Here is a 23,655-nt window from a genome sequence, read left to right as displayed (position 1 = left end):
CTGGTCGGGTGCATGCGGGAGTCTGTCTGACTGTCTCTCCCCTGTTTCCAGCTTCAGAAAAATACAAAACAAAAGAAATTTTACTGTAAATGAGAGAAATGTACTCTATTGATCTGGCTTGTTCAAACCAGAATATAGAAATGAATGGAATTGTATGTTCTTAATGTATAGTGTATAAGCAGTATTACTCATAAATACTGTTTTATAATTTCAGCTTTAAAAAAAGATAAAAATTGGACCACACTGTTTTAAGACATTATCTTTGGATAAGATCCAAACTGTAACATTTTGGAATGTGTGGAGAACATGATAAATGAGCAATGTTAAAAGTCATTGGAAATTGAAGAGTCTAGAAGAGATTATTAATTGGATGGAAAGCTTTGTAAACATAAGCAAAGCCAGGGATTTAAAAAATTGCATTTCCTAATATGGTGTTGTTTCTGAAAGGAGTGATTTAAGACTCAAAGCAACATGCATATCATCACCCAGATTATTATTATTACTATTATTTGTGACAGAGACAGGCATAGATGGGGCAAACATGCAGGAAAGGAGAGAGATGAGAAGCCTCAATTCTTTGTGGCACCTTAGTTCATTGATTGCTTTCTCATATGTGCGCTGACTGTGGGGCTACAACAGACCGAGGGAACCCTTGTGCAAGCCAGCGACCTTGGCTTGTTAAAAGCTGGTGAGCTGTTCTCAAACCAGATGAGCCCGCACTCAAGCCGGCGACCTCGGTTTTGAACCCGGGTCCTCTGCATCCCAGTCCAACGCTCTGTCCACTGCGACACTACCTGGTTAGGCTACATTATTTTTCCTTTAGAAAGTGTTAAGCTGAATTTTCATAGTCTTCCCATGAAATACCTATTTTCATATTAATAGAGCTTCCCAGTGCCTCCATCAAGGCAAAGCAATATATTAATTTAAAGATGCAGCCTTTTATTTTTAAAAAATTTATAGAAATTGTGTGCATCTTAAACTGAGTACATACTTAAATCAGTCAAATGTGACTTTAAATTTGCAAAAGTATGCCTCAATACTAGTATCAGCTGTTATTTCTGAAAGATGGCAGAAGATATTGTTTGTTTGCACCATTGGTTCTGCATCTGTAGGGGATATTGATTCCTGTTCCTCAAGGAATGTATATAGTATATTCCTGAATTTTGATCATTAGCAACCTGTTTCCATACTTATTTTTTGTTGCATTTTTTTTTAATAGTTGGAGTGCTTCTCTATATGGAATATGATTCTGTACATCAGACTGGTTTATTATTTATATCTAGTTTCTTATTTAATTAGGCAGTGCTTGCCTTTTTTTTAGTTTGGCTGTCATGTTGATAATTTGTATCCTTAATTTACCATTGGATAAAGGCAATACAAAGTTAAGGAACATAAAGTGCAACTGTGCGAATTTACCTTGGTAATTGGCGTTCCATCCATAAATTATTTTTTCCTATTTTTTAAATTTTTTATTTTTATTGAATACAGAGAGAGGAAGGGAGTAAGGGGGAGACAGAAGCATTAATCTGTTTCTGTATGTGCCCCAGCCAAGGACTGAACCAGTCACCTCTGCATTGCAAGACAATGCTCCAGCCAAGTGAGCCATCCAGCCAGGACAACCCATCCATAAATTATATTAGCGAAACTTGTGTAACTTTAACAATTGTATTCAGTTTGGCTTCCCCAGGCACAGCAAGATAGCATGTTTGTGAAGGAGTGCCTGCATATAACATTAGAAATTGTCTCTTAATTTAGGGGAGTGGGAACCTAAAAATTTAGGTAGCTTATTTATTTTAAATTTTAATTTTTTATTAATTTTTTATTCATTTTAGAAAGGGGGGAGAGGAGTAGGAAGCATCAACTCCCATATGTGCCTTGACCAGGCAAGCGGGTGTTTTGAACCCGCCACTCCAGCATTCCAGGTCAACCCTTTATCCACTGTGCCACCACAGGTTAGGCTGTATTTATTTTTAAACACAAAAGGAAGAGTTCCAACTATATTGTGAAAATGGGGCTTTTTGGTGTCATTTTTTTACACACAGTTTTATATTTGCATTTTAATGTAAACATGAATTAAACATGTTAGTCATTTTAACACATTTTTCTTTTACATAATTAAGGCAGAGTCATTAGTCTACTCATTTGTAAAATAAAGCTTTGTGATTTAACAGAATAAATATTAAAATTACATTAGAGTAACTATGAAGTGTTTGGTTTTTATTAGGTTTTTGTTTATATTCAGAATGAATTTTGGCCCTGAGTGGGTGGCTTACTGGGTAAAGCATTGCCCCAATGCTCTGAGGCTGCCTGCTAGATCTGGTCAGAGCACTTTCGAGAAGTAGTCAATGCATGTACTACAACTAAGTGGAACAATGAGTGGATGGTTCTCTCTTTCTTCCTCTTTTTCTCGCCTCTTCCTCTCTTAAATCAATAGAAAACAATTTTTAATGAATTTTTATGATGTTCAAAGATACAAGTTATCAAAGATGTTGATACTTGAACAGTTTCTAGAAATTTTTGTTTTTTTCTGATTTACTTATTTCACTCTGTATAATGTTACCAAGATCCCACCATTTTGTTGTAAATGATCCAATGTCATCATTTCTTATGGCTGAGTAGTATACCATAGTGTATATGTGCCACATCTTCTTTATCCAGTCTTTTTTTTTTTTTTTACAGTGACTAAAGCCTTTAAGCAAACTCTTGGCCAGTACAAGTATCTAGAAATTTTGGTGTTTATGAGTATCGTTAGCTGATATTCTCCTCATGCAGTATAATTGCTTAGCTTCAGTTCATACAAGACCAAAGATAAAGTTTGAAAGTCCTTTTCTATAAAATTAGAATAATGGAATATATAAGGTGTGTTCTGAAGGTTTGTTCTGAATGATATGTTGGGAAACCTGTCATTGATGTTGATTGTCACAGGTTATAGTGTATGGGCAGAAACCAAATTTATAAAACAGATATAGTAGATCTTTACTCAGTGCTTTATTTTAATTTAAACTTTAAAAAGCCTTTAAAAAATGTTTGTTTTATTAATTTTGGAGAGAAAGACAGGAACAACAATCTGTTCCTGTATGTGCCCTCACTGGGACTCGAACTGGCAACCTCTGTGCTTTAAGATGGTGCTCTAGGCCTGACCTGTGGTGGCGCAGTGGATGAAGCGTCGACCTGGAAATGCTGAGGTCGCTGGTTCGAAACTCTGGGCTTGCCTGGTCAGGGCACATATGGGAGTTGATGCTTCCTGCTCCTCCCCCACTTCTCTCTCTCTCTCTTTCTCTCTCTCTCTCTCTCTCTCTCTCTCTCTCTCTCCCCCCCCCCTCCTTTCTAAAATGAATAAATAAAAATTTTAAAAAATTAAAAAAAAAAAGATGGTGCTCTAACCCAGTGGTCCCCAACCCCCGGTCCGTGAGCCATTTGGTACTGGTCCGCAGAGAAAGAATAAATAACTTACATTATTTCTGTTTTATTTATATTTAAGTCTGAACGATGTTTTATTTTTGAAAAATGATCAGATTCCCTCTGTTACATTTGTCTAAGACTCACTTTAGACGTTTGTCTCATAAGTTCGACAATTATATTTAAAAATACCACAGTTTTTACGCCAGTCACATGATTTTATTTTGTGCATTTATCCGTCCCACCCTAAAGGCCAGTCCGTGAAAATATTTTCTGACATTAAACCGGTCCGTGGCCCAAAAAAGGTTGGGGACCACTGCTCTAACCAACTGAGCTCTCAGGCCAGGGCATTTATTTTAAACTCTTTAAATGAATTTTTTTGTGTTCTTTAAATGAATTTTTGTTTTATCCATGTAGTCCTTGTGGCTACGGTTTTTGGCAGTAATCAGTCATTAGTGGGGGGTTTAACTACATTACTAAGTAATTACTGGAGCTATGTTGAAAAAACCCATTCTTTTGACTCTGAAACTTCATTAATTTTTGCAATTGTCACATTTGTTTTTCATGTTCCAAAGGTTACATATTATTGCCATCTTGTTCTTTAGAGTTTAGTTTATCTTCACTTTCTTAAAATCATCTTTTGAATCTTTAGCATGGATTTTTACACATTTTTCTCTTTACCTCTACATGTAAAACGTTTCTCAGAAAGAAACAAGTCCTGATAAGCTCAAATTGAATGCGATATTCCTTTTATTTCTGGATTGGTGGTTTTTAACTTTATGGATGGGTACATTCACATAATTTTAGCAGTTTCAAGGATTCTCAGATACACTAAAGTCCAAATACCAAGTAGCCCGTAAAATCAATCCCTTTTCTGGGAAAATCAAAGGCAAGCATAAATGAAATGAAAAGGCATATTGAAATTGATTTTAATAAATCAGTATTGTACAGAGAGGAAAGATATCTTCTAGATTGCTTGTAGGCAACAATATTTGACAACTAGTTGGTTTCTTGAATTATATACTTGATAATATACCGACAATAATTTAAATTTTGTTTTACTTTATTGATTTTAGAGAGAGAAAAGAAGGAAAGAGAAATATCAATTGGTTGTTCCATTTATTTATGTATTCATTGGTTGATTCTTTTATGTGTTCTGACCTGGGATTGTAATTGTACCTGCAACCTTGGTGTGTAGGGCAGTGCTCTGTCAAACAGAGATACCTAGCCAGGGCTAAAGTAATTTCTAATCTATCCAAAATTTTAAGACAGGAAACATCTGTGGTATAATGGGTGGGTTGGGGGGGGGGGGGGACTCAAGCTGAGCCAGTGACCCTTCACTCAAGTCAGAGGACATTTGAGGATCTTGCTGATGATCCCACCATCAAGCTGGTGAGCCTGCGTTTTCAAGGCGGCAACCTTGAGGTTTTGTACCTGGGTCCTCAGTGTCCCTTGTCAGTTCTCTGTCCACTGTACCACCAGTCAGGCAATTAGGTTATTATTATTATTTTCTTATTTAGAGAGACAGACAGGAAGGGAGGGAAGGGGAGAGAGAGAGAAGAAGAAGCATCAACTCTTCCTTACAGCATGTTAGTTGTTCATTGATTGCTTTCTCTTATATGCCTTGACCACAGGAGGGCTTCAGCTGAGCCAGTGATCCCTTGCTTAAGCAGCGACCATGGGGTCATGTCCATGAACCTGCTCAAGCTGACAAACCTAGGTTGATGCTCTCTACACTGCTTCATTCCTGGTCAGGCCAATTTGGTTGTATTTTTTTTTTTTTTTTTTCCTGAAGCTGGAAACGGGAAGAGACAGTCAGACAGACTCCCGCATGCGCCCAACCGGGATCCACCTGGCACGCCCACCAGGGGCGATGCTCTGCCCCTCCGGGGCGCGTCACTCTGTTGCCACCAGAGCCACTCTAGCGCCTGGGGCAGAGCCCAAAGAGCCATCCCCAGCTCCAATGGAGCCTCGGCTGCGGGAGAGGAAGAGAGAGACTGAGAAGGAAGGGGAGAGGGGGAGGGGTGGAGAAGCAGATGGGCGCTTCTCCTGTGTGCCCTGGCCGGGAATCGAACCTGGGTCCCCCGCACGCGAGGCCGACGCTCTACCGCTGAGCCAACCGGCCAGGGCCCAATTTGGTTGTATTTTATTGTTCAGTTACAGTTGACATACAATGTTGTACTTGTTTCAGGTGTACAGCCCAGTGATTAGACATCACATAACTTACCAAGTGATCATCCTGATAAGTTACATACCCATCTAACACTACATAGTTTTTATTCAATAGAATATTTCTTTTTCCTTATGCTGTACTTCACATTCTTTCCAATTGTTTATAGCCTTGTATTCATTGCCATTTTATTTATATTTTTATCTTTATTTTTTATTCTTAAAGACCATTTAATATTTCATATAATAGCTTTGTTGTTGATGAACTCCTTTAGATGAATCTTATCTGGGAAGCTCTTTATAAGACCTTTGATTCTAAATGACAGCTTTGCTGGGTAGAATAATCTTGGTTGTAGGTCCTTGCTTTTCATCACTTTGAATATTTCTTGCCAATCCCTTCTGGCCGGCAAAGTTTCTTTTGAGAAATCAGCAGTTTATGGAAGCTCACTTATAGGTAACTACTTTTTTCTCGCTGCTTTTAAGATTCTCTTGTCTTTAACCTTTTGTGTTTTAATTATAATGTGTTCTGTGGTCTGACCTCTGGTGGCGCAGTGGATCAAGTGTTAACCTGGAACACCAAGGTTGCCAGTTGGAAGCCCTGGGCTTGCCTGATCAAGGCATACATGGGAGTTGATGCTTCCTGCTCCTCCCCCCTTCTCTCCCTCTCCTCCCTCCCTCTCCCTCTCCCTCTCCCTCTCTCCCTCTCTCTCTCCCTCTCTCCCTCTCTCCCTCTCTCCCTCTCCCCCTCCCCCTCCCCTTCCCTTTCTCCCTCCCCCCTCCCCTCCCCCCTCCTCCTCCTCTTTCTCCTCCTTCTCAAAAATGAATAAAATCTTTTAAAAAGTAATTAAACTGTGTCTTGGTGTGGGCCTTTTTGGGTTCCCTTGTTTGGGACTCTGTGCTTCCGAGACTCATGTCTGTTTCCTTCACCAGGTTAGGTTAAGTTTTCTGTTGTTATTTTTTCAAGGTTTTAGTTTCTTGCTGTGTGCCATCTCCTTCCTGCACTCCCATGGTGCAAATTTTGATACGCTTGAAGTTGTTTCACTTTGACATTTTTCAAGACAAGGTCAACTTAAACTTCTATGAGGGAATCTTTCTTTCTTGAGAGTCCTATTTAAAAAAAAATTTTTTTTATTTATTCATTTTAGAGAGGAGAGGGAGAGACAGAGAGAGAGAGAGAGAGAGAGAGAGAGAGAGAGAGAGGAGAGGAGAGACAGAGAGAGAGAAGGGCGGGAGGAGCTGGAAGCATCAGCTCCCACATGTGCCTTGACCAGGCAAGCCCAGGGTTTCGAACCGGCAACCTCAGCATTTCCAGGTCTACGCTTTATCCACTGGGCCACCACAGGTCAGGCGAGAGTCCTATTTTTGCTTGAGCAGCACTTCACACCTCTTTTATTATGGCCATTTACCTGAATCAGATTGAAAGAGTTGATTCAAAAGGAAAATCCAGTGCAGTGAAGTGTAGGGAATCTGGAATGGCTAGCTCATTGGTTTAGAGACTGGTACTAGTGAAAATGAGTGTGTTGGGAGGTAGTTTATAGAAATCTAAAAATCTGATAGGCTGGGGCATTAGTTGTTTCGTGCCCAATGATACGGCTAACCATCTTCACTTTTACTTACCTATGATTATTTTGCGTTAAGGAAAGTAGTTGCTGAACCCTGATACTTTAGTTTCTGAATCATTATATTAGGATAGTATCTACTGAGAAGTCATTGTAGAAGTGCCCAGATCTTCCTGCTTTTTATCATAAATTCTTTTTTTAAATTATATTATGCATCCCAGTTCTGTGCCTGCAGCCAGCCTATAGGCAGAAGCTAGGCACTGGTTTCGAGCCACAGTTTGCTCTGTCATGTGGTACTGTGATAGACCCAGAGGGACAGGCTTATAAATTTTCTTATTTTTGGGGGCTCAGACTTAAAAATTATTTCTTATTGGAGCTTTAAAACAAGACATAGCCTGACCTGTGGTGGTGCAGTAGATAAAGCATCAATCTGGAATGCTGAGGTTGCTGGTTCGAAACCCTGGGCTTGCCTGGTCAAGGTACAATATGGGGATTGATGCTTTCTGCTCCTCCCCCTCTTTGCTCTCCCTCCTCTCTAAAATGAATAAGTAAAATTTTTAATAAAAAAATAGGCATAATATGAAGGCTTTACTAATTTACCACATTAATTCTTTGGCCCATGGCAAATCAACAACTACTTGGTTTCAAGGGGAAAAGTGGATTCGATTGGTCATTGCCTCAAAATTGTTTGAGTGAAGATTAGTTAAGTCATTAACTCATTTGCTTGGTCAAGTATATATGGCTTTTCTTAATTTAGGGAAATGTTCCTTCACAGCCACTCTAGGAAAGATAAAATGTGACCCAGTTAAAATAGGTTGGAAACATCTTATTAGTTTGAGTTGGGGAAAAGAAAGAATTATCTAAGATTCTCTGTAAAATCAGTGTTTTCACCTGACCTGTGGTGGCACAGTGGATAAAGCATCGACCTGGAGTGCTGAGGTGTAGTTGATTGGGACCTCTGGGCTTGCCTGCTCAAGGCATAAGCAATCAGTGAACAACAAGTGAAGCAACTATAAGTTGATACTTCTCGCTCCCCCCATCTTTCTCTCTCCTTTCTCTGTAAAATCAATAAGTAAAATCTTTTAAAATTGGTGTTTTTACTATCAGGAGGATTGGGCACTGTGTTATAAATTCAGAAAAGATTAACCATCAATGAAATATATAAATAAGAGGGAGATTCCACATCATAGTATATATAAATACAAAATTTGAAAGTTTTTGGAAATGTATCACATCTGTTTCTTAAAACCTTTGAGGTTGGGTAGAGCAGCAGTTTCATCTGTTTTTATGAACTACCTGGGCCTTGGAGTTTAGTTAGCTGCTAGAAAGGTGCAAAACTAGAATAAGGTGTCTCCCCCCCTCCCCCCTTACTATATTGGTGTGTCTTATCTCCTTATGCTGCCACAGAATTTTGTAAAAATAACATGGAATGTAAAGACTCTTAAAACTGTTGTTCATGTGAGAAGTTTTGGGTTCTATTTGAACTTTCTCTTTACCAAATATACCAGTCCTTCACTTTGGAGTATCTTTAGGAGTCACTGGGATACTTTTATCAATGGAAGCCGCAGTTCAGTAACCAGTAATTTTTTTGAGAGCTAAATATTTGCTGGGTAATGGATTTAGGCACCAGTGAATAGTGAACAAGATAGACAATATTCTTTACCGTTTTGGATCTCTGATGAGAGCTTACGTTTAAATGTTGTTAGAATTGGTAGTTGTAGCCTGACCAGGCGGTGGCACAATGGATAGAGTGTAGTACTGGGACGTGGAAGACCCAAGCTCATCTGGCTTGAGCCCAAGATCGTGGCTTGAGCCAAGGGATCACTCACTCTGCTGTAGCACTCCGGTCAGGGCACATATGAGAAAGCAATCAATGAACAGCTAAGATGCTGCAGTGAAGAATTGATGCTTCTCATCTCTCTCCCTGTCTGTTCCTCTCTCTGACTCTCTGTCTCTGTGAAAAAGGAAAAAAAAGGAATTGGTAGTTTTATTTTATAACATGCTAACACATATGAAATGGCTGTTTGTTTTTATAGACCAAAAGTGGTTAACATTGGCAACATAATAATCACTAGCAGTAATGATTTTGTATGTTTTGGGAGTTCAAAGATCAGAAATCTATCTAAAATTAATAGCTGTTTACAGACTCAGTTAATTACAATCTCTTTTTGTGAGTACTTTCTTTGGTTTATATGAATTGTATGTATTGTAACATATATGAAAAAATAAGGTTGAGATAAAGGCTATTCAATATAAAAAAAAATAGTGCTTTATTAATACTACCATACCATAGTATTGAACAGTGGTAGTCAACCTGGTCCCTACCGCCCACTAGTGGGTGTTCCAGCTTTCATGGTGGGCGGTAGTGGACCAACCAACGTATAAATAAAAAGATAGGTTTAACTATAGTAAGTCGTTTTATAAAGATTTATTCTCCCAAACTTAGCAAAAATCCGACACAAAGTACTTGGTAAATAATTGTTATTATATGCTTTAACCTGCTGTAACTTTGCTTTATAAATTTTATAAAGTAAAGTTACTTCTGTACTTTATAAATTACCATTAAATCTGTGGAACCGGTGGGCAGTTCGAAAATTTTACTACTAACAGATAGAAAAATGGGCGGTAGGTATAAAAAGGTTGACTACCCCTGGTATAGAAGAACCTTTTATGTCCACTGCTTAGGCCAGCCAACCACATTTTTTGATATATTTGTGTGTGTGTGGTATTTTCTTGAAGAAAAGTAGCTGAGGTATTAAAAGTATCAAAGAAGGAAAATTTAAAGAAAAAATTATTGAGAAACAATAATTTATTATTTTATAAATTAACTGTTTGGTTCTTGCTGACTTAATTTAGGTGTGAAGGAATTCTGTTTTTATCTTATCCAATAGGATGTACAGTTACCCAGCCCGTGTTCCTCCTCCTCCTCCTATTGCTCGGGCCGTAGTGCCTTCAAAACGCCAGCGTGTATCAGGAAACACCTCACGAAGGGGCAAAAGTGGCTTCAATTCTAAGAGTGGGCAGCGAGGATCTTCTTCCAAGTCTGCAAAGTGTATGTATTATTATTATTATTATTATTATTATTATTTTTGCATTTTTCTGAAGCTGGAAACGGGGAGAGACAGTCAGATAGACTCCCACATGCGCCCGACCGGGATCCACCCGGCACGCCCACCAGGGGCGACGCTCTGCCCACCAGCGGGCGATGCTCTGCCCCTCCTGGGCGTCCAGCGCCTGGGGCAGAGGCCAAGGAGCCATCCCCAGCACCCGGGCCATCTTTGCTCCAATGGAGCCTTGGCTGCGGGAGGGGAAGAGAGAGACTGAGAGGAAGTGGGGGAGGGGGGGAGAAGCAAATGAGCGCTTCTCCTACGTGCCCTGGCCGGAATAGAACCCGGGTCCCCTGCACGCCAGGCCGACGCTCTACCGCTGAGCCAACCGGCCAGGGCAAGTGTATGTATTATTATTTCAGCTTTGTGATACTTCTTCTCTGTTAAAATAGTGAAATTAATGCAGTTAATAATATTCAGTTTTTATATAAGTACCCTTGTGTAATCAAAAAAGTAAAACAGGAGAAGATAGTGATTAAGCGATCAACTCTAGATTGCCTTCTATCCTTAACACCTGAATAAAGTTATTTGACTTCAGGGATTTGAGGCACCTATTAAATTTATGAAATATATGAGTCAGTAAAACTGCAGAGAAAATGCTTTATAAAGGAATTGCAGTCTTAAGCGGGCCTGCAAAATTTAGGATGCTGTTGGTACTGGAATTAAGCACATTAGATTGTTGAGTATTCCTTTACCAACTAAAAGATTCAGGGTCCCCATTACTGAAGTGATCTGATACTGGTGCCATTTCTCCCCAAGAGTCTCCTATTGGCTACTGGTGTAATGGAAATAGTTTGGTGGAATTGTGTTTGATAACTGGGAGCCTCTGGTATATGATTCTCATCTAAGGTTTGTTTTGTTTATATTAAAAGTGAAAGGAGATGACCTTCAGGCCATTAAGAAGGAATTGACCCAGATAAAACAAAAAGTGGATTCTCTACTGGAAAGCCTGGAAAAAATAGAAAAGGAACAGAGCAGCAAACAAGTAGTTGCAGGTAAGTGGAGCTGCTGCTTTTTGGGTGTCGAGTAGAGTTAGTTACCTAAGGTAGTTGAAGTACATGTTGGAATAGTGGGACATAAAAACAACTGAATATGAAACTTGGGGAGTTTGAACTGGGAAGGGCATTTGTGTGGGAGGATTTAGACTTGTGCTGCAGTTCCACAATTACTAGTGGGGATCGTCTACATCTTGTGGACATTACTTGCCCCTAGACAGAGTTGTCCTTCTCATCCCCAGTAGAGATGAAGAATGATAAGTCAGAAGAGGAGCAGAGCAGCAGCTCCCTGAAGAAAGATGAGACTAATGTGAAGATGGAGTCTGAGGGGGGTGCAGATGACTCTGCTGAGGAGGGGGACCTACTGGATGATGATGATAATGAAGATCGGGGGGATGACCAGGTGAAAACCACGGGAAAGGAAAGAAAGAGGTGGTGGAGGGGGGATCAGGGACACATGGAGTGCCTCTAACTCCATCCTATTTGTGTCTGTTTCTCACAGCTGGAGTTGATCAAGGATGATGAAAAAGAGGCTGAGGAAGGAGAGGATGACAGAGACAGCGCCAATGGCGAGGATGACTCTTAAGCACATAGTGGGGTTTAGAAATCTTGTCCCATTATTTCTTTACCTAGGCGCTTGTCTAAGATCAAAATTTTCACCAGATCCTCTCCCCTAGTACCTTCAGCACATGCTCACTGTTCTCCCCATCCTTGCCCCTCCCATGTTCATTAATTCATATTGCCCTGCGCCTAGTCCCATTTTCACTTCCTTTGATGCTCCTAGTAGTTATGTTAAGTCTTACCCTGTAATTTTTGCTTTTAATTTTGATACCTCTTTATGACTTAACAATAAAAAGGATGTATGGTTTTTATCAACTGTCTCCAAAATAATCTCTTGTTATGCAGGGAGTACAGTTATTTCATTCATATGAGTTCAGTAGTTGCTTCCCTTACTGCAAAGGCAATCCTCATTAGTTGAGTAGCATCTGAGAGCAGCTTTGAGTTAGAGGTATGTGTGTTATATACCCCACATAAGAATGCAAAGTGGGGCTGTTCAACACAAATGTAACAATGTATTTTTGTGAATGAGAGTTAGCATGTCAAATGCATCCTCTAAGAAAATAATTAGTGTAATAGTTTTAAGATTTGTTTTCTAAAGTTGATACTGTGGGTTATTTTTGTGAACAGCCTGATGTTTGGGACCTTTTTTTCTCAAAATAAACATGTCCTTATTAAACCAGGAATTTGGAGGGGGAAAAAACCCCTGTTTTTTATTTTATTTTTGTATTTTATAGTTGTTTATTTCAAATACTTTGATTCACAGCAGTCTCCACAAAACCCCTAGAATGTACCGGATACATTTTTCTTTGAACCATTATCAAGCATACCAACACACAAGACTCAAATTTCTTTGGGGTGACTGTTGCATTAAGGAGACAAATAACTTTGATGTGGAATGGAGAGTTTTGCAAAATTACTTTTATATTATAATGAAAAATAGTGGGAAATACATTAAGCCTTTTTTCATTAATGTTTTGTGGTCCATTGGTGCCCTTTTTTGAAATTTTTGTTGTGTGCTAAATTGTTTCACCCTTGAATAGAAGAGGTTCAGACATGTCAGGATTTTAGGGAAATTGAACTAACTGAAGAATAAAGCTTGCTTTCTTACATTTTATCCTTTTAATTGCTATTTATAGCCCCAGTTACCTTTGGGGTTTGAGATTTTGCTTTAGTGTTAGTGAAAATAGGAAGGTTCTTTTCCAGGTAGCTGAGAATATAGTGCGGGTTATACATTTGTATTTATTTCAATTAGTTCAATCTATATAGGAACTAATTTTTGTGCCCCACACCAATTAATTGCAATGATTTGGGGTATATGTTGTTACAAGTTAATGTTCAAACTTCTTAATGATGGATTTATTAAACAGCTTCCAGATTTGTGATATTTACCAGTTCGGAAAGGCCAAATTTATTTATTTTATACTTTGGTTTATTCCTGCAGAGCAGGACAAAAAAATATGGATTTCCTGGAAAATGACTGTTTTATAACAGGTAGCATAGCAAAGACATTTCTATCCAACATACTATGGAAAGTCATGTCCTATTTATAGGGATTTCATAAGTCATTTTATGTAACAGGTGACAGAGCAGAATTCAAAGAGGCTAAACTATGGACTGCCCTTGGATCTGCAGTTCACAGTATAAATGTAGCTTTTGTGTGTTAATTTGGTCAAAAATACTGCCCACTTGTTTTCTAATCGTGTGATTTCATATGCTACACAAACTCACTTCTGGCACATAACTCATGACAAAATAAACTGGATGCTTAGAAAGGGTCAGAGCCCTTAAAGTGCTTGTAAAACCTATTTAACACTAGAATGTTAGAATGTTAGCCATCAGTATTTAAAAGATTACCAGACCAAAAATAAAAGGATCGGCCCGACATGCAGAAGTCCCGGGTTCAGTTTCCGGACTGGGCACACATGAGAAGCAACCATCTGCTTCTCTTCTCTTTCCCCCTTTTCTCTCTTTTCCCATCTCGCAACCAGTGGCTTGATTGGTTTGAGCATCAGCCCCGAGTGCTGAGTGAGGATGGCTTGGTCGATTCCAGCATCAGCCTCAGGTGGGGGTCGCCAGGTGGATCCTGGTCAGGGCACATATGGGAGTCTGTCTCTTTCCCCCACCTCTCACTTTAAATAAAGAGATAGACAGACAGATAGATAGATAAATAAATAAATGGTGCCAGGCCAATTAGTCTAGGCAAGAAAGTATCCACTTTTAATTCCACCTGAAATCACATATTGAAAGAAATGGAGGAAAAGCTCCTTTTTAATAGAGAAATTATCACATACTCTTAAGCCACACACACACACACACACACACACACACACACACACACACACACACACGTTATTGATAAAATACCAAGATGTGACTTGGTTGTCTTGATGGGGAAGAATCATTTTACACTATAGATCTTAGGCTACTATGAATTAAATGTTTTCATAGTTGAAAAGAGGATTACCAGTAGATTTCAGTTTAGATGTTACCCTGATCCCTGAAGCTTGCAAAGATAAACTTATTGTCCGTCGGCCCCTTAGATATGAAACCAGGTGCAGCAGCAAAAAAAAAAAAAAAATGCAAACGGGAAGAATAAAATTATAGTAATTGGAAGAGAATAAACTTGAAGATGAGGATTGAGAATACAATGGAAGGAGTAGAGCCATATAGTAACCATAAAATGTCAAAGGAATATATTGGACAATTTAACAGCCACGCCTAAAAGTATAACAGGGAAAGTAAAAGAACATGACAAACTGTACACGTACTAGTATTTAGGTAATATAGATGAGATGATGTGCTGCATTATAGAAATACTTGGGGAAATAGGAAATAGCTGTATTTATTGAGATTGGTTGAAAGATGTATATTGTTCTGAGAATATGTGGCTGGCCTATGATACACTCATTTTCAGGAGAGAACCAGGAAGCACCATTATTGACGGTCCTGGGGAAATGAAGGACTTAGCCACATCAACATTTCTACTGACGCTTGACCTTACTGTTTAATATGAGGAAAATTAAACTACACCAGTGATTTTCATCTTGCATCTCATGGCACACAAACTACTAAAATTCTGCAGCACGCCATAAATACAATTTTTTGCCAATCTTTAAAAAAAATTAGGTATAAAATTGACTCATTCATACCAGGTAGCTATTGTGTTTGTTGTCGTTTTTTTATTTGACAATCCAAGGGAAAAGAGATTAATGCGCCTGATATAGTTAGGTATTGCATGTTTTAAAATTTTTGTGGCACACCAGTGTGCTTCTTGCTGTATACTGGTTGAAGATGGCTGCACTACGCCAGTATCAAATGGGGTTTGAATTTCTGGATCCTAGTTCAAGTCACCTCGACCAAGAAAATGCATTTCAGTTGAATTTGGAGGGATTGAAGAAAAAGCACGCTGTTAACTCAAGAAAACCAGTTAACAGTAGAACACATCTATGACAAATGAGAGTGACCGGTATATGCGTTACATGTAATATGCAGAGTATGGTCTACTAAATAAGTTTAATAAAAGTATCTCACTTGACCAATACTGTACCTCACAGAGAACAGTTATCATTTATATTGTATTTATTTGACTACCAACTTTTAATGTTTAGGTTTGGCATAAATTACAAATTTGGTCAATTGTAGAGAAAAGGCTGGATATAGTTTTATTCCTGATTGGAGTGAAAGAAGTCCAAATGTTCAGAGGAGCTAAATTAGGGGTGTTGGAAAATTACAAGTTTTGGTTTTTGTCAAATTAATCCTAATGAAGTTAAGTAAATCAAGAAGGCCTGAGAACAGTATGTGGGTATATGAGTAAGGTTAATAAAAAAAAAATTTTTTTAACACTGGTTATGAAAAGCAGGACCTGTTTAGAGAATGTTTAAGTTCTGTTGTGAAGTAGGGTTGGACACTTCCTCTACTGCTTAAATTAGAAGTACAAAACATAATAGGAAGAAGAGTATAATGGGTGAATGCCAAAATAGGATTGCAGCCCAAGATGAACGAGAATAAGAAAACACGGTGCTCTCTGTCCCAGTCCGAGCATGCCAGAATTTTTTTTAAGTCACAGGAATAAAAGTGTGAGGGAAATAAGATGCTCTGAAGGTCAGACAGGAATTTGTGCAAAAGTAACACTTCTAGGGCTTTCACGAACTAAAAAAAGTTACAATTAGAATGATGATTGTATGAGTTGTGATGCAGTGGATAGGGCATGGAACTGGGACGCTGAGGGCCTTGGTTTGAAACCCTGAGGAGGTTGCCAGCTTGAGTGGATTCATCAACATGATCCCATGGCCACTGGCTTGACCCCAAAGATTGCTGGCTTGAGCAATGGGTCACTGGCTCAGCTTGAGCTTCCCAGTCAAGGCACACACAAGGATGCAATCAAGAACAACTAAAGTAACACAATTGAGTTGATGCCTCTCACTAAAAAAAGAGAAAAATAATGATTATTAGTATTTTACTAAATTAGATGTCAAGTGGTTCTCAACCTTGATTGTGCATTAAAGTTACCAAGAAACTTTGAAATCTTGTTTTCCAGGTGTGTACTCTAGACATTAAATCTTAGTCATTTGGACTCTGGCATCATTAGTTTGCCACCAACATGGGGATCCATAGCACCAAGATGCAAAATGTACCCTTTCTTTGATAAAGAAGGTAGAAGGGAAAGATTAGGGAAAGACAGCTTCCAGAGTTTGTCTCTGGGTGACTATTAACAAGGGAGTTAATTAAAGAATGCCCATGTAATATGTTCAGTGGGTTAAGACAAATGCTTGCAGTAAGGGGAAAGGAGGGTGGTATGATTTTAAAATCAACATCTGGCAAAAGGGTGAGTGTATTTGCATTGAAATTAATGGCCAAAGCTTAGAAAGCACCTAGGCAGACGTATGGGTCAAGATGAGAGAAAAGCTAGTGTTGAGGGAGAGACAGAATTCTTACTCTTGGGTTGTAGGAAAGCATGTTTTAAGTCCAAACTCATTGGCCCACTACTGGTTTGTTTTTTAAGCAAGAGAATGAAAGAGACAGTAGAGATGTGAAATGTCAACTTGTCCATTGCTTCTCATACGTGACTTGATTCGCCTTGACCTGTGGGCTCTAGCTAAGCCAGCAACCATGGGATCATAGCTATAATCCCACCACGCTCAAGCCGTGACCTCGGGGGTTTCAGAACCTGGGACCTTAACATCCCAAGTCAACTCTATCCACTGTGCCACCACCAGTCCCAACTTTTCAACTTAAGATCTGATTTATCATCCATGGATTTTTAGACCTTAGGAGATGGTGCCTTTGAACCCATATCCTGAATCCTAGAAAGTAGCAGTAAGACCATAACACCTCTATTAAACTTAAAAATATTATCACCATTTTCCTCTTCATTCTGTGCTAGAGGGTTTCATTGCCTGGCTAAGCTAAAATGCTGTTTCATGCAACATGGTTGGGTTTTAGAAATTAGCAAAAATGCAGAGTATAAGTCTCTTCCACTCATTTTCCTTAGCTCTTCCTGAGGCACACAGAACTCCCCCCCCCTTTTTTTAGTTTTATTAATTTGAGAGAAGTGGGGGGAGGGTCAGAAACATCAACTCATACTTCTCATGTACCTTGACCGAGCGAGCCCAGGGCTTTGAACTACAACCTCAGGTTGGTGCTTGATCTGGTGTGCCATCTCAGGTCAGGCCAGAACTCCCATTTTAAACCATTGCTTCTAAATATAAGCTTTCCAAATATCTTGTGAAAATCACTTTTTATTAGGACAATACTCTAATGACACAAGTTTGGCTTGTAACTTAATGCCTGTGTGGCCCATTAGAAGCACCTGTCATTGCAAGAATGTCCTAAAAAATACTGGTTTAGATATCAAAAGGATTAATGTGAAAGGGTTACAGTGACACAGATCTGAGTCACCTTTGCAGACCGACACAGCCACAATAATGAATTTCTGGTATGAATTTGGAACAAGTGGGAGAAAAAAAGGTAAGCCTGAATATCTATCTATTCAATAACTCACACCCATTTCCAGCTAGCTGGGACTTGGGTTAACAGCTTTAGTTATTCACAGGCAGACTTCAAAGTCTTCCTATAGATCATAAGGTCTGATATGCCTTGGGGGGGGGGGGGGGCGGCTGTTTTGGATTTGTACTCCAGAGAGAAATGAGATACTTCAAAGCCTCTCAGCCCTGTTGGGGAAAATGGCCCCAACCAGAGGGCCTGTAGTGGGGCCAGGTGGTCTGCTAAATAGAGCCAACTGCTAGCTCAGTCTCACCCACAGTATTTCTCTCCCTACTTGAAACTGTGTTACTACTTTTTGTTATTTTCCTCATCCCACCTAACCGCCTTTCCCACAACTTCACAGCTCCCAGCTCTGTTCTGTAGCAGCCCCTAGGTCTTTCGCAAGGTCCCCTTAGAAGCCACTGGGGTTTAGTTGCCAGAAAGTTGACTACATAACCACTGGAAATGCTGTGGTTTGCCCTGTCCTTGCTTGCCCATTCTGGATTGACCCTCAGCGATTTTCTAGCTGTTTCTCTGCCTTGGGCAGAGGGAGAAGCGGCCCTTGGTGGAATCTGTTCCCCCAGGGCAAGTAGTATCCTCTGGAGATGGCCTAGGACTAGGTGATTGCTGTTAGTGTTTTTATTCCCTCTTACCTGCGTGTGCAGTACTGATCCAGTCTCCTGGTAGGGCCCAGCAAGTATCTGGGTACATACCCTGGGCCCTACTATCTTCCCCTTACCTGTAGATCAGGCACATGGCAGCACTCCTGAAGTTTATGCTGACTTGTCCTCTTAAACACTCACTTGAGTATAAGAAGATACATCTTTCCTTCAAAATATTCTCTCCCCCAACAAGCAGTCTCTTACTTTGCCAAGGAGTCTGCAATCTTCATGTAAATGACTCAAAAGTTCATTTTCCCTAGACACCTTGGAAGGCATTATACTTTGGTGTATCTGAGGAATCCTGATTTTATTTTCCAAGATGGCAGCCTCTTGCCTGCCCTCTGTATGTGCTCATTTTTCATTTTGCCTTCCTTTCCATGCCATTTGGGTGTTTTTTTCTTCACTGGTGGTTTCATAACCATGTCCCCCACCACCCTTTTTGCAAGTTAATGGCAGTTTTTAGTTCTTTTTTTTTTTTCTCCATTTTAGAGAGAGTATGAGAGGAGAGAAAGAAAGAGTGGGGGAAGGAGCAGGAAGCATCAACTCCCACATGTGCCTTGACCAGGCAAGCCCAGGGTTTCAAACCAGCCACATCAGTGTTTCAGGTCAATGCTTTTTTTTACAGAGACAGAGAGTCAGAGAGAGGGACAGACAGAGAAAGATGGGGACAGACAGGAACGGAGAGAGATGAGAAGCATCAATCATCAGTTTTTTATTGCGACACCTTAGTTGTTCATTGATTGTTTTCTCATATGTGCCTTGACCATGGGCCTTCAGCAGACCAAGTAACCCCTTGCTCAAGCTTTGGGTCCAAGCTGGTGAGCTTTGTTCAAACCAGATGAGCCTGTGCTCAAGTTGGCGACCTCGGGGTCTCGAACCTGGGTCCTCCACTTCCCAGTTCGATGCTCTAACCATTGCGCTACTGCCTGGTCAGGCTCAGGTAATACTTGATCCACTGCGCCACCACAGGGCAGGCACAGTTTTGTTGATTGAGTACTTTTGTACTTGGCAGCTTCTGAATATCGTATGCACGATCCAATTAAAATGTGCCACGCTTTTTTTTCTAAGAAAAAATATGCTAGTGAAGTAAGACTAACAACCAAGCTTAACAAAATGCATTCTCCTGTATCTAGTTGTTATAAACCTGAATATATTTACTCATATCAGAAATAAAGATGACGTACCACATTTTATAGGTACAGTTAAAAGTTCTTGTGCTTCCTAAATATCTGTTCTCAACTATTATTTTTGTCCATCTTGACTGCCACCATCCCAATCCAAGCTGTCATCATCTTGCTCCTGGCTTTCTGCAATAGTGTATACCCACATCCACTGTGATCCTTTTCCAGTCACTTAAACATTCATACTGGTCTTTTCAAAATACATATAATCATGGCATTGACCTAAAACCCTCCTGGTTTTACTTGCCCTTAGGGTAATGACAAAACTCTTTAACACAGTTTACACGGCCATAAATGGTTCCCCTTGTCTATCTGTCCAGCCTCTCTAACATAGGCGCCCTCATTTTCCCTACTCCAACCAAATTGGACTTTCCTTTGTCTATTTTACTCTATTCTCCCCCCTCAACCTTTGCCCATTTGATGTCCTGGTTAACTTTTTTTCTTTTAAGGTTTTATTTATTGATGTGTGTGTGTGTGTGTGTGACAGAGAGAGTCCGAGAGAGGGACAGATAGGGACAGACAGGAACGGGGAGAGATGAGAAACATCAATTCTTTGTTGCTGCTCCTTAGTTGTTCATTGATTGCTTTCTCATATGTGCCTTGACAGGGGGTGGGGGGGCTACAGCAGACTGAGTAACCCCTTTCTTGAGCCAGCGACCTTGTGCTCAAGCTGGTGAGCCTTGCTCAAACCAGATGAGCCCGCGCTCAAGCTGGCGACCTCAGGGTCTCGAACCTGGGTCCTCCACATCCCAGTCCAACGCTCTATCCACTGCACCACCACCTGGTCAGGCTTATTTATTGATTTAAGAGAGAGAAGAGAGAAAAAGGAAGGGAAGCAGACGGCATTAATTTGTAGGTACTTCTCGTATGTGCTTGACCTAGCAAGCCTGGGTTTCAAACCTGGGACCTCAGTATCCCAGGTTGATGCCCCATCCACTGTGCCACCACAGGTCAGGCCTGGTTAACTTCTGTTCATCCCTAGAGTTGAGCTCATGTTGCTTCCTCCAGGAAAAGAACTCAGAAATCTCTGTAGCACTAATTACAGTCATACTCATCAATTTGTATAACTATTTGATATGTTTCTTATTAGCGTAGAACCCAAATAAGCAGGAACCTTATTTATTACTGTTCACCAACATATCCCCAAGTGTTAATATAGTGTCTGAAACATAAATATATGTTGAATGAATGGGAAAGGGAAAGGCAGAAGTGGGGGAAGGTTAGCTCTGGCCGAGGCAGTCTTGGAAATAGGCAGCAGGAATGCCAAGCAAGGCTGAGGAAACGCTGACTCAAACCGGGAGGAATGTTGTAATGCCTTGTGCCTGTCTCAAGGTGTTTTTATTTGGTGTTTTTTTTAAAGTAAGATGAGGGGAGATAGACTTCGCATGCACCCTGATCCGGATCCAACCCGGCAACCTCTGTCTGGGGCTGATGCTCAGATCAACTGAGCTATCCTCAGTGCTTTGTCTGATGATCAAATCAATCAAGCTACTGGCTATGAGAGGGGAAGAGAGAGAGAAGGGGGAGAGAATGGGGGGAGAGAAGCAGATGGTCGCTTCTCTTGTGTTCCTTAACTGGAATCAAACCTGGGGCATCTATATGCCAGGCCAATGCTCTATTCACTGAGCCACTGGCCAGGACCAAGAGAGTACATTCTTACAGGCCAATTTTAATGGCCTTGATTTCAGTGTAATGTGACTTCACATTTCTTTCCCAATGTCAGCCTCCAACAAATCCCTTAGTAATCTGTGTCTGATGTCAAGGGTGAGAGAGAGGGCATTATCCAGAACAGGTGGATTTGCCCATTGCAATTCACCTGTCTTTCAATATATTTAAGTCCAGTTTCCCTTAAAAGCCCAGTCTCTCCTTAGTGAGCAGCTATCTTATCTCTCAATTCCTGCATTCTTTAATTTTTAAAATTTTAGTATATGTATAATAAAATGCATATACTTTAAGCATACAGCTTTGGAAGATTTACAAAGTGAACATGGCTATTTAAATACCAACCTGCGCCTGACCTGTGGTGGCGCAGTGGATAAAGCGTCGACCTGGAAATGCTGAGGTCGCAGTTCGAAACCCTGGGCTTGCCTGGTCAAGGCACATATGGGAGTTGATGCTTCCAGCTCCTCCCCCCTTCTCTCTTTCTGTCTCTCTCTCTCCTCTCTCTCTCCTCTCTAAAAAATAAAAAATAAAATAAAATAAAAATAAATACCAACCTGCTCAGGATAGGGAACATGACCAGAACTCCCCAAACCTCCTTTAATAATTACCCCACTGGTCACTTCTACTCTGACTTCTATCACCATTAATAGGATTTGCCTGTTTTTGACTTATATGTACATGGAATAGTATTTTATTGTAGAAGTTTGGTCTCCCCCTGAGAGATCAGTAGTTTATCTGGGAAATGATTCCAGTAAACAGGTGTGAGGAAGTGAGAATAGTGAGACAGGTAAGGAGGAAAAGCCCATATAAGGGTTTGTTATTCAGATTGGATATATAATGCTTCCCAGAACTGTCTGAAGGATGGTAGAGCAGGACTGGAGTATTTATCTACTGGCTCTTGTTCCCCCTTGACGGAGGGATGCCACAGGGAGGTTAACTTCCTTGCAATTCTGGGCTATAACTGATCTTAGTTGGCTCTGGCAGCACTGGAAGACATTTGAGTTGTTTTAAGGTTGGGATAATATTTCTTTGAACATTTCTTGTACACATTTCTGTTATATAATCAGATGGAATTGTTGGGTTGTGTATATATTCAGCTTTAATAGATATTGCCAAACACTTTCCCAAAAATATACATTGTACTAATGTACGTTTGGACTAACTGTAAATGATATTTTAAGTTGCTCTACATGTCACTCCTTTTAATTTTAGGTTTTTTAATGGGTGTGTAGTGGTATCTCATTTTGTGTTTATTTCCTTTTTGATAAACTATTGCAGTATAATTTACATACAGAAAAGTACATAAGTCATGTGTACAGCTGTTACTTTTCACACACTAAACACACAAAAGCCAGCAAGAGATCAAGAATTGGAAGATCACCAGCACTACTGACGTCCCATGCATGTGTGCCCTCTTCCAGCCACTGTATCACCACAGCAACCACATCTGTAATCCTGATCCATAAATTCTTTTGGCCTGTTTTTGAACATCAAATAAATGGAATAATACATGTAGGTTTTTTGTGTTTGGCTTCTTTGATTAAACATTATGTCTGTGCAGTTCATATTTGTTGCATGTTGTAGTTTGTTCATGCTATTGTATAGTATCATGTATAAATATATTGTGGTTTATTCATTCTATGAATAGGCATTTGAACTTTTCAATTTTGACTATTATGAATAAAGCTTCTATGAACATTCTAGAGCATGTGTTTTTTAATGTTTTATTTTTTATTTAGAAAATTAAATTTGATGGATTGACATTGATCAATAAGAGTACACAGGTTTCACGTAAACATTTCTATATCATTTAAATTGTTGATTGTGTTATGTGCCCCTGAACCAAAATCAGATCATTTCCTGTCATCATATATTTGTCCCTCTTTACTCCTCTTTCCTTTCTTCCTCTCCCCTTTCCCCCTGGTAACCACCTCACTTTTATCTATGTCTATGAGTCATTTTTTATCCCACCTATGTGTGAAATTATATAGTTTTTAGCTTTTTCTGATTTACTTATTTCATTCAGTATAATGTTATCAAGGTCCATCCATGTTGTCATAAATGTCACTGTCATTTTTTTTTTTTGTATTTTTCTGAAGCTGGAAACGGGGAGAGACAGTCAGACAGACTCCCGCATGTGCTCGACCGGGATCCACCCGGCACGCCCACCAGGGGTGACGCTCTGCCCACCAGGGGTGATGCTCTGCCCACCAGGGGGCGATGCTCTGCCCCTCCGGGGCGTCGCTCTGCCGCGACCAGAGCCACTCTAGCACCTGGGGCATAGGCCAAGGAGCCATCCCCAGCGCCCGGGCCATCTTTGCTCCAATGGAGCCTTGGCTGCTGGAGGGGAAGAGAGAGACAGAGAGGAAGGAGGGGGT

General features: G+C 40.1%; 1 protein-coding gene, 1 long non-coding RNA gene and 1 other non-coding gene across 10 annotated transcripts in view; 1 reads left to right on the top strand and 2 right to left on the bottom strand.

The window, feature by feature from the left end:
* Nucleotides 1-12,105, top strand: part of HNRNPC (heterogeneous nuclear ribonucleoprotein C) — a 79,451-nt gene extending 67,346 nt beyond the window's left edge. For 4 of the 8 annotated variants that reach the window (XM_066388226.1, XM_066388229.1, XM_066388224.1 and 1 more), the window contains 4 exons: nucleotides 9,992-10,179; nucleotides 11,107-11,229; nucleotides 11,472-11,632; nucleotides 11,732-12,105. In XM_066388226.1, coding sequence (XP_066244323.1) covers nucleotides 9,992-10,179; nucleotides 11,107-11,229; nucleotides 11,472-11,632; nucleotides 11,732-11,815 — 556 coding nt within the window. In that variant the 3' untranslated portion in view covers nucleotides 11,816-12,105. The remainder of the gene's footprint in view (nucleotides 1-9,991; nucleotides 10,180-11,106; nucleotides 11,230-11,471; nucleotides 11,633-11,731) is intronic. The other 4 variants (XM_066388230.1, XM_066388228.1, XM_066388231.1 and 1 more) reach the window with 3 other exon arrangements.
* TRNAA-CGC (transfer RNA alanine (anticodon CGC)) lies at nucleotides 5,454-5,529 on the bottom strand. Its single transcript has one exon. It is a non-coding gene; the product is annotated as a tRNA-Ala (tRNA).
* Nucleotides 12,065-22,968, bottom strand: LOC136407781 (uncharacterized). The gene is made up of 2 exons (XR_010752016.1): nucleotides 14,115-22,968; nucleotides 12,065-14,082 (listed from the first exon to the last, which is right to left on the bottom strand). It is a non-coding gene; the product is annotated as an uncharacterized lncRNA (long non-coding RNA).
* Between the last annotated feature and the right edge of the window lie 687 nt (nucleotides 22,969-23,655).

This window comes from Saccopteryx leptura, chromosome 6 (genome assembly GCF_036850995.1).
Source record: "Saccopteryx leptura isolate mSacLep1 chromosome 6, mSacLep1_pri_phased_curated, whole genome shotgun sequence".
NCBI classification, from domain to species: Eukaryota; Metazoa; Chordata; class Mammalia; order Chiroptera; family Emballonuridae; genus Saccopteryx; species Saccopteryx leptura.
This window is presented reverse-complemented; position numbering and strand designations above follow the sequence as displayed.